At 35.8% G+C, this 14,372-nt stretch overlaps 1 protein-coding gene across 1 annotated transcript in view; it reads right to left on the reverse strand.

The window, feature by feature from the left end:
- TBX20 (T-box transcription factor 20) overlaps positions 1-14,372 on the reverse strand; it is a 55,588-nt gene that overhangs the window by 24,830 nt on the left and 16,386 nt on the right. The window contains exon 6 of the mRNA XM_001500042.7: positions 7,939-8,015. Within this exon, the coding sequence (XP_001500092.2) occupies positions 7,939-8,015 (77 nt within the window). The remainder of the gene's footprint in view (positions 1-7,938; positions 8,016-14,372) is intronic.

A 14,372-nucleotide genomic window follows, 5' to 3' on the forward strand; every position in this document is an offset into this window, starting at 1 on the left:
ACACAGCTAAGTGTTTACTATGTACCGGGCACTATTCAAGGTTCTGGGGAGATAGCAGGAAACAAAAGACGAAGTCTTGGACCATTCAGTCATTGGGGGCAGTGTATTCCAGGCAGAAGGGAAATAACTATAAAGGCCCTAAGGCTGAGATGGGTCTAGGCACGTTCAAAGAAAAGTGAGCAAGAGAAAGGCAGATGAGTTTAAAGAGATAACAGGTTGGGGGAGGGGGTGAGGAAGGATGGGATGGGACAGGGTCAGATTCTACAGGACGTTTCAGACCTTGCTGGACTTTGGATTTTACTGTGAATGAGAAGATGAGTCATTGGAGAGCTCTGAGTAAGAGTGATGTGGTCTGGACATCCTTTCTTTGACAAGATTATTCTGATTAGTGTACTGAAAATGGACTTAAGAGCAGTAAGAGTGGAGGTAGAAAGATCAATTAGAAAATTAATGTAATAATCTAGGAAAGAACAGTGGAGATGGTAAGTAGTTGGACTCCTCTGGATATAGTTTGAAGGATTAGCTGACTGTTTGGATGTGGGAAGTGAGAGAAAAAGAGGAGCCAAGGATGACCCCCAGTCTTTTGGCAGGAGCAATGGGAAGGATGCAGTTGTCAGCATGCTGGGATGGGAACAGTCAGGGAAGAAGAGGTGTAGAAGAGTGTAGCTGGGCATCCTGTTTTAGATGTGCGATATTTGAGGTGCCCTTAGCAGGAGAGGGAATAGCAAAGAAATAGCCAGTCAAATCTTTGACTGTAGAGAGACCAAAACCAGAGATGTAAATTTGATAGTAGTCAGCATATAATGGCATTTAAACACATGAAACTGGATCAAATCACTCAGGGAGGAGATGCAGACTGAGAAGAGAAGAGGTCCAAGGACTAAGGCCTGGAACACATCACTGTTTATAGATGGAGGACAAGAGGAAGAATAAGGGGGATGCAGAAAGAATGGCCATGAAGTCAATTAAAAACCAGAAGAGTAAGAGGTCTTAAAAGCCAAGAGGAAAGAATGAAGGAATGGACAACTGTGTCAAATCCTGTTGATAGGTCAAGTAAGATGAGCAGTAAGAACTGACCACTAGATTTAGCAATGGGGAGGTCACTGGTGACCTAGACAAGGTTAAATCAGTGGAGTAATGGGGGTGAAAGTCTAAAAGGCAGGGTGGAAGAGACAAAGGAAGAAAGGACCTGGAGAAGAGAACACATACAACTCTTTTTAAGGAGCTTTACTATAAGACGGAGCAGAAAACTGAGAGTCAGTAACTCAGAGACAAATGGGAACAAGAGAACATGGTCTTTTCCTTAAAGAAAGAAATGTCAGGATATTTGTTTGATGATGCAAGAGAGAGGGGGATATACTGCTGTAATGACAAAGATTTTCTAAAATTAAAAAGCAAATAAAGCAAAAATTTAAAAAGTATAGCAATATAAGATCAGATGAAGTAGAATTCAAGACAAAAAGCATTAAATGGGATAGAAGTTAATGTATATTTGGCTGATAAACCATGGAACAAACTAAGAAAGTAGTTAAAGAAGTATTCCCCAAAAGAATACTGCACCCAGATGAATTTATGGGCAAGACTGTAAAATCTTCAGGTAAAGAATCACTTCTTTGCTATTTAAACTTATCCAGACAATAAAAAGAAGGAATATATTTCACTTCATTTGAACAAACTAGCAGAAACCTGATACCAAAAACAGACAGAGAAGGAAGAAGAAACAAAGTTAAATCTCTGTTATGAAGTTTGATACAAAAAGTCTTAAGTAAAATGAGTAAATTAAATACAGCAATGTATTACAAGAAAAACAGATAAATTCCAGATGGGATTTATTCCAGGAATACAAGGTTGGTTCAACATAGACAATATAACTATAATTAATCATATTGTTATTTAAAAGTAGAAAAATAATTAAAATTGTCTCAATAGATGTTAAATTATCATTTAATATAAATTGAATAACATTCAGGATAACAGAAAATTCTTAATTTAGTCATAGAAAGGTATTACCTCAATATGATAAATAATATCTATTTGAAACCAATAGCCAATGAAAACCATATATAATGATAAAACACTAGAGGCATTACTAAATAAGTCAAGAGCAGGAAAAAAAATGCTATCAACATTACTTTTCAGTAGTGTCCTGTGTATTTTAGTCAGTATAATAAAACAAGAAAAACACATTTTTAATGGCCTAACTATTAGAAAGGAAAAGATGAAATTATCATTGTTGCAAATGATATAGCAATCTAACTGGAAAACTCAAGAGACTAAAAGGGAAAATTATTAAAATTAATTTTTTTAAAGTTCAGTAAAATGGCAGAATGCCAAAAACATATAGGAATCAATAGCTTTTTACAGACTAAACTAGGTAGATTTCTAATTAAAAATTCTATTTCCAAAAGCAAGCCCTCTTCCCCGACAAAATCCTCTAGTACAGAGCTATCCAACAGAAAGGTCATGTGAGCCACATTTGTAGTTTTAAATAGTCTAGTCACTATGTTTAAAAAAACAGGTGAAATTTTAATATATTTTACAAAACCCAAAATATGTTCAAAATATTATTTCAACATCTAATTAATATTTTTAAACTATTATTGAGATATTTTCATACTAAGCCTTCAAAATCAATGTGGCTTTTTTTTTTCTACCTACAGCACATCTCAATATGGAATTGCCACATTTCAAGTCCTCACTAGCCATCTGTGGCCACTGGCTATTGAATTGGACAGTGTAGCTCTAGTAGATCTAGCTACGTGCCTAAGAAAATATGTGCAGGACTTACAAACTTGAAAATACCAAAACTTCTAAAGAACATAAGAAGAGGTTTCAGTAAAATGACGAAGACATGACATATTCCTGGAAGGAAGTCTCAATATTCTAAAGTATAAATTTCCTCCCTCAAATTATTGTATACATTCAACACAAGCCCAATCAAACTTCCAATGGCATTTTTTGGCAACTCTTGACGAAATGATTCCAAAGACTGGAAGCATAAATGTCTAAGAATATCAAGAAAATTTGAAAATGACAAGTAAAAACAGTCTGGAGTTTGGGGCTTACCCAGTGGCCTAGTGGTTAAGTTTGTGCACTCCACTTCAGTGGCCTGGGGTTTGCCACTTTGGATCCTGGGTGCAGACCTAGCACTGCTCATCAAGCCACACTGTGGCAGTGTCCCAAATAAAATATAGGAAGATTGGCAACAGATGTTTGCTCAGGGCCAATCTTCCTCACCAAAAAAAAAAAAAAGAGGTTTGGAGTTTGCCAGATCAGGTATCTATGTATTGTCAAATATTTACATATTTTATCAATTTATAAAAATTACAACAATACAATACTGGCAGATCAAAAAAGAAACTGTAAAAACTATTATAGGCAAGAAATTAGTATATGATAAAGGGGGAATTGTAAATAAGTGGGAAAGGGATATGTCCATAAATATATGATACTGGGGCCACTTATAAGAAATATACAGTGACATGTCTATTTCATATCTTACACCAAAATAAATACTACATGAATTAAAAATTTAAATAAAAAGCTAGAAAGCAATAAAGTGATAGAAAATTTTACATATTTACATATATACACTTTACATCTATACATAATTTTGGAGTAGGGAACGTCTGTTAAGATAGATATAAAGAAAGAAAACAATAGATTTGGTGATAAAATATTTATCAAAAACATAAATAAAAAGCTAATTTCAAACTGGTAAAATGATTCCAACATATGTGAACAATGAAAATACTAATACATAAATAGCTTTTGTAGAGCAATAAGAGACAGGATGAACAATCCAAAAGAAAAAAAAATGGGCTAAGGACATAAAGACGCAAATTTACAGAAGAAGATACAAATTTTCACCTATCAAATTGGCACAGATGAAAAGATGATGATCATGTTTGACAAGGGTGCAAAGAAATGGACACCCTTGACCAGGACCTGGACAGTCTCTCTTGAGGGAAACTTGACGGTATGTATGAAAAACCTCTAAAACATGTATATCTTTCCATTTATATGAGGTACCTAAACTAGGCAAATTCAGAGACAGAAATAGAATAAATATTACCAGGGGCTGTGGGGAGGAAGAATGGGGAGTTACTGTTTAATGGGTATGGATTTTCTGTGGGGGATGATGGAAACATTCTGGAAATGAATAACGGTGATGGTTGCACAACATTGTGAATTTACTTAATGCCACTAAAATGTACACTTAAAAGTGGTTAAAATGGTAAACTTTATGTTATGCATATTTTACCACAATTTTTAAAAATTCTTTTGCATGACTATAAACGTTTATTAAACCATTCTCCTACTCCTGAACACTTAAGTTTTTCCCAAATTTTTAACAAATAATAGTAACATTGTGATTAACAAAATATATGTCCTTTGACCCAGCATTTTTATTTGTTAGTATTTATCCTACGGTAATAATGAAGAATATTTGTAAAGATGATATACATTTTCCTCCTGCACTGTGTGTAATAACAAAAAGTGGAAAACCTAAATAACTAACATATAGGATTGGTCTAATAAATTATCGTACACAATGGAAAATTAGGCAGTCATTAAAATGTATACTACAGACATGTATCTATTGATATTAAGGGAAAAATGATTAAAAATAGTATGTGTGGTAAACTTTAAAGGAAGTAAATGTTTGTACATGCATAGGAAAGTATCTGAAAGAATATATAAGTTTTTGCCAGTGGTTATCTCTGAATGAATAGGATTTTGTAAATTTTTTATGGTCTTTTTCTTGTCAGTATTTTTCCTGCAATGAGCGTGAACTCTATTTGTAAAAAAGAAAAAAAAAAAAAAAACCTAACAAAAGAATCTTAATTTTGAAGAAAACATTTAAAACCTCTCCTAGCCATTTTTTTTCTCCAAAGAAACACTGTGCCTTTGCTTACTGTACAAAGTGCTCCTCCCCCCCCAAAAAAAGAAAGAAAATGCCAACTGACAGACTGTCTGTAGATTATTTATTACAAGGGACCAGCAGATAATTCTTTCCCTGAACTAAATAACTATAAATTCGATTATATTCAGAAATGCCTTGGGGCTTTTGGTTTGCTTCTTAGCTGTAGGTATATGTGCAAAGTACTTCTTACTTTTGCTAATGAGATGGGTTTCCTTTTACGAATGAGGGAGATGCTGTCCCTGAAGAATAAGGCTACACATGAAGTATGTGAGACAGTCAAGCATCTGAATGGAACCCAGTAAAATGAGAGCAAGAAAACTGTAAAGCCTTATAGAGTATCCCCAAAGCTTGTGCGATCGTAGAAAGAATAATACTGCGAGTTTAGAGGTATAAGCGAGCAGATCCAACCATAAAGGCATTTTTGTTTGGGTGTCCCACACAGTAGCTGTAAATCTGGAACAGGAAACTTGAAATCATTAAGGTCACATATTTATAACATCATATTCAATTAGGTTAGAAAAGTGCAATTTCTGTCATCATGTCATAAAAAGATGTGTTTTTCTCTCAGATCTCTTATAAGGAAAAGCTCCCTATATTGTTACAGATAGGGCTGTTTTCAATCAGTTACAAGGAGCAATTCAATTACTAGATGGTTTAGTGCAGTAACTGACTCCAGACTAATTTAATTTCTTTAGGTCTCTAAAGATCAATTGATCTGATTTGTCCCATCCCCAAAGGCTGTTTAGGAAAAATTCAGACTTAAATACCTGGAAATGAAATCCAAAACCTTGGCCAATTTCACACTACTTAGGTCATCTTGCAAACTTTCAGCTAGTCACAAAGATGCTCTCTTGGCCCTCAGACCATTGAAAGCTACTTAGTTTCACGTAGATGTGAGTGCTCCCCACATCAGGATGCTTATTCAATAAGTGGAAAATGTGGCTGCATGCATTATCAAATCTGTCGCTGCAGAGGGCAGTCAGTCTGGGCACTTGTATCTCATGAGCACATGGGCAGCTAAAGGGCTATTTTTACTCCCGGAGTAGTTTATCAAGACTATGGAAAGTAGATTTAGATGGGGTAAAAACTATGCTCATCTAATTAGTTGAGGAACTTATAATTATTTTACATTTTTAGATTTATAAAGTGCTTTCATAAATGTCATCTTACTTGGTTCTCATAATAAACCTTTGAAGTGAGCAGGGTTATTTGCTCTATTTTCTACATGAGGAAACAGACTCAGAGGTTAGGTGACTTCTCCAGGATCACTCAGCCAGTAAATGGCAGAGCCAGGGCTCTAACCTATGACTTTGTCTCCCAGTATATCATGCTCACCCCCGATCTGAGACAGAAGATATGACATACACGATAAAAACACATCACTGCTGCCCCACTGAGCCACTGTCTTTATTCTTACTTGACGCCTGACTAAAACAGAGAAAAAATTCACTGATTATAATCCCACCTGCATAAACCCAGTCTGAATCAGTGCCTCGGGCACTCCAGAAAGAGGAGTTGAAAAAGTTCATGCCTAAATGAGAGGAGCCTTTGTAAATGGACTCATTTGTTACCCACACTGCTGATACCACATTCTCACCAACTTGGGTCTCACGGCCCATTTGCCCACCTATGTCCCCCCACCATGGGAGACACTTGCCTTCTCTCTGCATTTTGCAATGACTCTTCAACCACAAACTCAGGTTTCTTTCCCTGATCTCAACACCCCCAGCCACTTGTCAAGCTCTCCAACTAATCTTACTTTTCTACTCAAATCCCATAGTTCATGCCCAACTTTCAGCCTCTTCTGCTGCCTCTCTGCCTCCCCACCGAGCCTCTGTATCTGTTCCCCCAAATCAAATTCACTTCCATTTGGGAAGGCTAACGGAAGCATCACACACATGTTGCTAAAACATGTAATTATCCCTTAGTTTGAGTTGCCAGGACAGGTTGGGGAGAAGTGCTGAGATCAGGAGTTGTGACCATGTGGTAGGTAACAAAGAGTGTGACAGGAACGTGTAGCAATTGGTAGAGAAATCACACAAAGATTTGGAGATAAGATAAACCAGAGGGCTGGTGGCTAGGGTACCCCACCTGTCACTAAAGACATCAGGCCACATGAAAGAATAAGTACAGAAGATGAATATGGTCGGAGGATCTAATGTATAAATAACATGGTGACTATAGTTGATAACACTGTATTGTATAATTGAAATTTGCTAAGAGAATAGAAGTTAAATGTTCTCACCAAAAAAAATAAATAAATAAGTACAGAAAGTTACAAGTTACGTAGTGTGTTTAAGGGATACAAAAAAATCAGTTAGGTTGAAAAATGTTCTCTTTGAAAAACACGTTTTGACATTCATATTGGGCAAACTGTGGATCTCAATACAGTCTTTACTCATCCCATAGGCAGTCTCATACTGCATGAACCATTTTAATTAAGTAAAAAGTGAGGTAAGTTACAGGCACCTGATTGTCACTTGTCCTCTTAAAGGTCCTGATATCTCTCTTATTAAATATAAGCAGTCTAGGCTATAGGTGAAATATGTGCCTTGAATTAAATTACATCTACTTGTTTCAAAATTTGAAGCTACCCTTATATTCTTTGTGTTAGCAAATATATCCACTTCAGAAGGCAAAGGCTATCAAGATTTCATTTCTCTGCAGACTGCCACTAGAGACATGAAGCTTAATATCATCAAGAGGACTGAATCTTTGATAACAAAGAAGCCTTATTTTTTTTACAGTTGAGTAAATGTCCTGACCAAAGAAATCACTCTACTCAGAGCGTACACATAGAATAGATCCAGTTGCAGCAACTGTCAAAGCTTAAGCTGTTGCATATCATATCATATATCAGGGTTTATAGCTGGAAGGAAAGGGGGTCAGAGAACTGGAGACTATATACAGTAAGATTATGGTTCTTTGGCGTCAAAAGGAGTGTGTTCTTACAAACTCACTCTTCTCTTTATCTTATCTGGACAAAAAAGTAAACAGAAAAGTCTCATTACCTCTCAATGTCAGTGAGCCTGGAGGAGTCCCGGAATCCTTTGGCAAAAGGGTTGCTATCTATTTTCAGCTTGGTTATCTAGAAAGGGAAGAAGAGGTAACAAAACAATATCATTTCCAAGGTCAAGGAAATAAAATCAGAAATCAAGAGTTTCATTGGATTGGTGGTTACCAGAGGGGAACGGGGGAGGAAGGAGGGCGAAAGGGGTGATTAGGCACACGTGGTGATGGATTGTAATTAGTCTTTGGGTGGTGAACATGATGTAATCTCCATAGAAATCGAAATGTAATGACATACACCTGAAATTTATATAATGTTATAAACCAATGTTACCACATTAAAAAAAAAAAAAGACAGGGTTCTTAGGCTCTTTAACGCATCAGAGGATGACAAATACAGCATATGTCCAGATTGGATTGATGCATTTAAAGGTGTCAGAGCCCAAATTGTGTTTCTGGCCCTGATGAGATAACAGTTTAAGAAATCAGGAAAACATTCCACTTTTAAACACATAAAGAATGTATCATAAATTGTATTATTGTTTCCAATTTTTCTCTGTCTTCCCTGTAAGAAGATTATAATCTTGTGCATTGTCATGGAACTTGAAGTAGGCCTTCTCTATGGGAGGAATATACTTCCCCATTCCTTTTATATCATGCTTGAACACGTGACTGGTTTTGGTTAGTGGAACGTGAGGGAAAGAAACACATGAGATGTCTTAGCAAAAGTTTTAAGAAACCTCCATTTTCCCTCTGTCCTTAGAATGGCATGTACCAAAGAGATACTGCTCCTTCAGCCTGGATTCTGGAATAAAGAATTCATTTGGAGCAGAAAAAAACAAAAGAAAGAACGAGTTTGTTCATTTTCTATCCTGGCACCCCAAGAATATCTTAATGTCTCTCAGCATCGTGAGAAAGGTTGACGGTGCTAGAGAAGTTCACAGGAGGGATGGATTGGGTGGGATGGTCGAGGAAGGCCTCAGAGAGAAGGAGGTATCTGAGGTCAGGTTAGCCCTGGAAAACAGGCTGGAGGTCAATGGGTACAGACAATCAGTGATGGGGGCCTTTCATGAACAGTGTGGCGTTGGTGTGAAGTATTTAAGAGAGTAGTGAAAGGCTAGGGTTTGACTGGGGAGTGGGAGAGCTGTCTAGAAGGCAGCACTGGTGGGGAACGGGGAATAAAAACATGAATATTGTCTCATGCTGACGTGGCAACATCATTTGTTAATACTATGGGCACATATATATACCATTATGGGTAAAAAGATAAAATGGCCAAATGGAAACAGCTTCGTGTTCAATACTATATTGAAATATGCAACATAAATACATGACATAAAGCTTTCAGAATATAAATTTACCCCTGTTCCCCTTTCCATCTGACTAAATTAGAATCAAATTAGTTGGTCTTTTGTTATCCTCCCTACAATGTTATTTATAGACTATATACCTACAGGAAAAAAACATTTCCTAATAAGAATCATAGTCTGAAATATTAAGTGTCTATGATGTGTTAGTCATAAATTCCCACAGTATTAATATTAATGTAGAAAGAACCATTAAATCAAATGTACTGCGCCTCTCAAGAATAATACATTAGGTTACAAAGCAAAAAAAATTAATGCTGATTAAAAGATACTTGACTTGTAAAATTCCTGAGTGTTAGAGCTGAAAGGGACGTAGGAGGACTAAGACAAAGCTAGTCAGTAGCTGAATTAGAACTACAAACACCTTTAAGGAGTCATAGTTCATTCGTATCAAAACGAGAACCCATGTTAATCTTTAGAGAGAGACACACACAAAATAATCTTAACCTGGGAAAACAAGTTACAGACTGAGGCATGTCCTCCTCTTTCAAAGTAGACAATAAACACAATCAAAATCAATAGTTTAAAATACTGTTTTGCCAAAAAGCAACTTTCCCTCTGATCAGAGTGTATCCACTGTTCATTTTAAACCATTAACACCTAAAGAATTGCTTTTTTCATTACAGAAGAAAGACTTTTTTTTCCTTTTCAAGTTTTCTTGATGTGAGCTAACCAATGTACGATCTGCAAAGAAGCTCTTTGCCTCGCTTCAGAGAGAACTTCCCACACTGTCCTGACCAGGGAGACTGCACTCCTCTGTCATCCACTGGTGAGTTATAAGGTTGATTGTTTGATAATATTAATTTTTAAGGACACCTGACAGTGCCTCAGAAACGCTCATTTTTAGCTCATGAACATTCACTCTAGAGCAGCCAAAAGGAAAAAAATTGCTAGTTTCCTTTTCAGCTTAGTTAGTGGAAAATGGTAAACAGGGAAGGAAATAAGCTGGATAAATAAAAACCTGTTCTTAATGGATAGCAACAGCTACTTAACTATGCTTATAAAGAAATACACAGGAGTCCGTGATGTTGCCTCTAAAGTATGGCCACCAAGATTTATAGAGAACATTCTCTCACACGGCTGGTGCTTTAACGGCCATGGATTTCTGAAGTGTGTTGTCTGTTTCAGTCATGCTTTCAGACTAAGATTTAGTTTTGAAGCTCAGTTTTCAGGACGAAGGAGAAAATTTTTATTTGTTTGAAATAAATTGTAAACATCTTCTAAAGCCGAAGCAATCAGTATGATCTAACATTATAAAACACCAACAAGGTTTTTAAATCCTCAAAGACAGGAGCTGTGTCTCTTTCCACTGAATAATTATAAGCTAAAATACTTCATATTTCTAAAGTGCTTTATAGTTTATGAAAACTCTTTCACAATAATTCATCAACAAATATTTAATGAGGATTGATTACTTATCATGCTCTATGCTAAATGTTGGACGGTACAGAGAAAAGAACACATAGTTCCTGCCCTAAGGGAGCTTAAAATTCCATGGAGTCGGCAGAGGGATACACAGCTGTCCAGAACTGGAAGTGATTTAAGTGCCACTAAAGAGTGTGGCACCACATTCACCACAGTGTTAGTGACATTAAGGGTGAAGCAAACCCAGATGAAGATTTCAAACTGAAAGTGTGAGGTAGAGCGATAAGTTAAGGCTTCTTTCAAGCTTAATTCCTATAAGCTCATTTATAAAATTAAAAAGTGAATAGACTTGCAGATGGATAAAATTTTCTGGAGACAATGGCAGATAATAGATCTGATGGAAAAACTAGTTTTGAAAGAAGCCCTTTTACAGCCATCTCTCTAAAATGTGAGCCATATCAAGCTTTGTTTGAGTCTTTACAAACTAAAAGGATGGAAAGTATTTGTTATAATGATTAATGAAGAATTTTTGATCCACTTTGTCCCTGAAAGAGATTTTGAAAATTGTATTCATTGTTCTTCATGCTTTCAAAAGGTAAAGACTGTTGGCTCAGAATGTGATCACTGTAGAGTTATGGTAGAGAATAAATAATCCCAACGGGTGTGTGCTGTTCAGTTGATGTGTCACCATATCTAATCTCACTGCCATGACTCTGAATGAGGAAGTGAATTAAATTCAACACAAGTTTTCAGATTTCTTTGGAATTTTCTTGCATTATTAGAATTTTCTACATCCAGTATCTTTTTAGTCTCTCTTTCATAATCTCCAGGAGTATCAATGGTAACATTTTTTTCTTTACATTTTGATGTAATTTCAAACTATAGGAAAGTTTCGAGACTAGTACAAGGTGCTCTCATAGATTTACCAATTGGTTACAGCAATGACTTGACTTTAATGTGCTAATTAGAGAAAGAGCTCAAAACAATAACCAGGTATTACTTTCTCTACGGACCATTTTTCAAATTCCAGGGGAAATAGTTGCTTTTGGAAGTTTGAGAAAAGAAACTGAATGGATCGCTTATTACTATAATTGTATGTGGGCCCTGGATTAACACTACAGTCTTGAACAGGTTTTATGGAGTATTGATTAGCAGCACAGGGACCTTCGGTTAAATTTCTTAATGAGCCCACCCTGCTCACTGTGATATCACTAGACTCTGAATCTAATGGGGTGTCAACAATAAGCACCCCAGAAATGTTTGCTGAACTTTGCTTCAAGAACAAGCAGTCAGGAATATGATTTCATCTTTTAACCAGTTATAGACTAAGTGAAACTCTTCTTGAGTTTACATAAAAAGCCTTTCATTGTGTTTGCTAATTTTAAGATGCAATAATTTTTAAATAGTAAAATTTTAACATTCTAGGTAATGATACGTTTTTAAAAGGACAGGCTTAGATTTTATTCCACAGATGTTTAAATAAAAATCAGCAGTTATATAGAAAGAAATTCATTTCTGGAGGTATAGTTTTACCTACCATTATGAAATTTGAGGTAACTGAAAAAGTTATACACTTGAGAATTGATAGAAGGACCTGAGTTATAGACGGTGATTTCAGTTGGACATCATTTCCTTGGGTCCTAATATAGAACACCTGCAGTGTAATGCTGCTTAACAATATCACCCATGTCAAAGGTAATATGAAAAGAAGGAGCCAAAAATAGTCAACTGCCAAACATAATTTGTAGAGAAATCCATGTGAAACCACAGGTATGGCTTTATAATTCAAAAACAAATTTTAAAAGCAGCAGTGTTTTTCATTTCGTGAGGCAAAAGGCATTAACCAGTAAGGACAGCAGTAGTTGCTGAAGAAATCCTGCCGTTTAGTGTGTTTCTGCATATATGCAAATCACTGACTAATTCAGGCTAAAATACACCCCTGTTTTTTCATATATTATCTTAATAATACAGAACATAATGCATTTCCTAACCAAAAAATTCACTCTGTCAACATCTCCTTTATCTATAAATAAATGTACGCATAACTGGAGGGCAGATTTTTGACACTGCCAGCTGTGCCCAAGAGACGGGGACCTTTTATGGGGGTTATTTTTCCATGTGATATCACTGGACTCTGAATCCAGCTGGGGTTCCCAGCCACAAGGTGAAATTGGCCCTCAGAGACCATTTCTCCAATTATCAGGAAAAGATCTGTCCAAAGGCATTTAAAAATGAAACCTGACCTGTACTTCAACTCTATGGCAATGGTCGGCCTGCTCAAAAACAATGTATGACCTTTAAATCTTAAATTATAAAATAGTTTGTTGAAAGTGTAATGTATTTAGCTTTTATCTAATAATGTAAAGAAATACATTCATTTCCTCGTGAAAACCAGAGGAAAAAATAGCAAAACTGCCCCATTTTCATTACTTATAAAGAAAACTACCAGCCACAATAAATGAGAAGCTTTTCCACAAATTCTATTGGAAGCTTTGATTTGGTTTTTAATAGAAGTAAAAATAATAGTCCTATCCAAAGTTTAAGAGAGATGAAGGTGATCCTAAATGTGAACTTTTAAATCTTCTTCCTCTCTTTTCTCTCTATTCTTTGTGAATGGAAAAATTCTAATATTTACACTATACTTAGTACATACTTTGTTTATTTCTGATATATTTATTTTATTACATGTTTGCTATAGGAAAACACGAACATGGTCTAGCAGTGAAAAACCAGTAGATGTGGGGAAACCTAGGGGGAGTCAGGATAAATTTTGAAACTCATATCAGAGTAATGAAAATACTAACCCCTAAACTAATTTATTCACCCCTGATTTATTCACATTTACTGAATGTAAATTCTGATTAGTCTTATGAGGTGTATATACCATTTGCAAAACTGACTTATTAGTATACCAAATCAAATCTTTGACTATTACTTGAATTTCAAATATATACATGGCATTGTGCTAGAGATTACAGCTTCAAAGGTGGATATATAGAAATAAACTCAGACATAGCAGCATCTATTGAGAAAATTAGTTCTAAATTTAATCACTTCTATTGTGGGTTATTTAGCAATGAAATGATATACTAACCGTATTAATCTTTATGATGCAATGAAGGATAGCTAAGCACAGGTAGCTGGATTTTGAGCCTATTTATAATCTGAATTAGATATAAACATTTGCAAGAGGAGCAACTAGTGTTTGGATATGTGTTCATTAGTATCTTAACCTATTTTAATTTAGCAACGTTTTCAGATTCCGTTTCCAAACCTTGTCAGTGTCAGTGGTCACTTCCTTAGCCCTGTAATCTAGCCTGATGCCACCAAAAAGGAGGAATTAAGACCCAGGAGATGGTTCTGTCACCAGATTTGTGACTGTGGGTGAGTCTATTAACCACTCTGAACCTCAGTTTCTTCGTGTACAAAACGGGGCTCATGGGGCCTTCTTCGGGGTATTAGTGTCAAAATTAAATGAGATACAGAGAAAAAACTTAGAGAGACTTTTCTAAATCATAAGTAATAAATCTAAGCCATCAACTTTAGTTGGATCCTAGTTCAGAGGGGAGACAAAAAAAGCTTATAAAAGACATTTCTTGGTCCATCCTGAAAATTTTAATAGGAACTGAAATATTAATTTTCTTAGCTATGATAAAGACACTGTGGTTACAAAAATAATATTCTTATTCTCAGTATAAACTTAT

Source organism: Equus caballus, chromosome 4 (genome assembly GCF_041296265.1).
Source record: "Equus caballus isolate H_3958 breed thoroughbred chromosome 4, TB-T2T, whole genome shotgun sequence".
In the NCBI taxonomy this organism is placed as follows: Eukaryota; Metazoa; Chordata; class Mammalia; order Perissodactyla; family Equidae; genus Equus; species Equus caballus.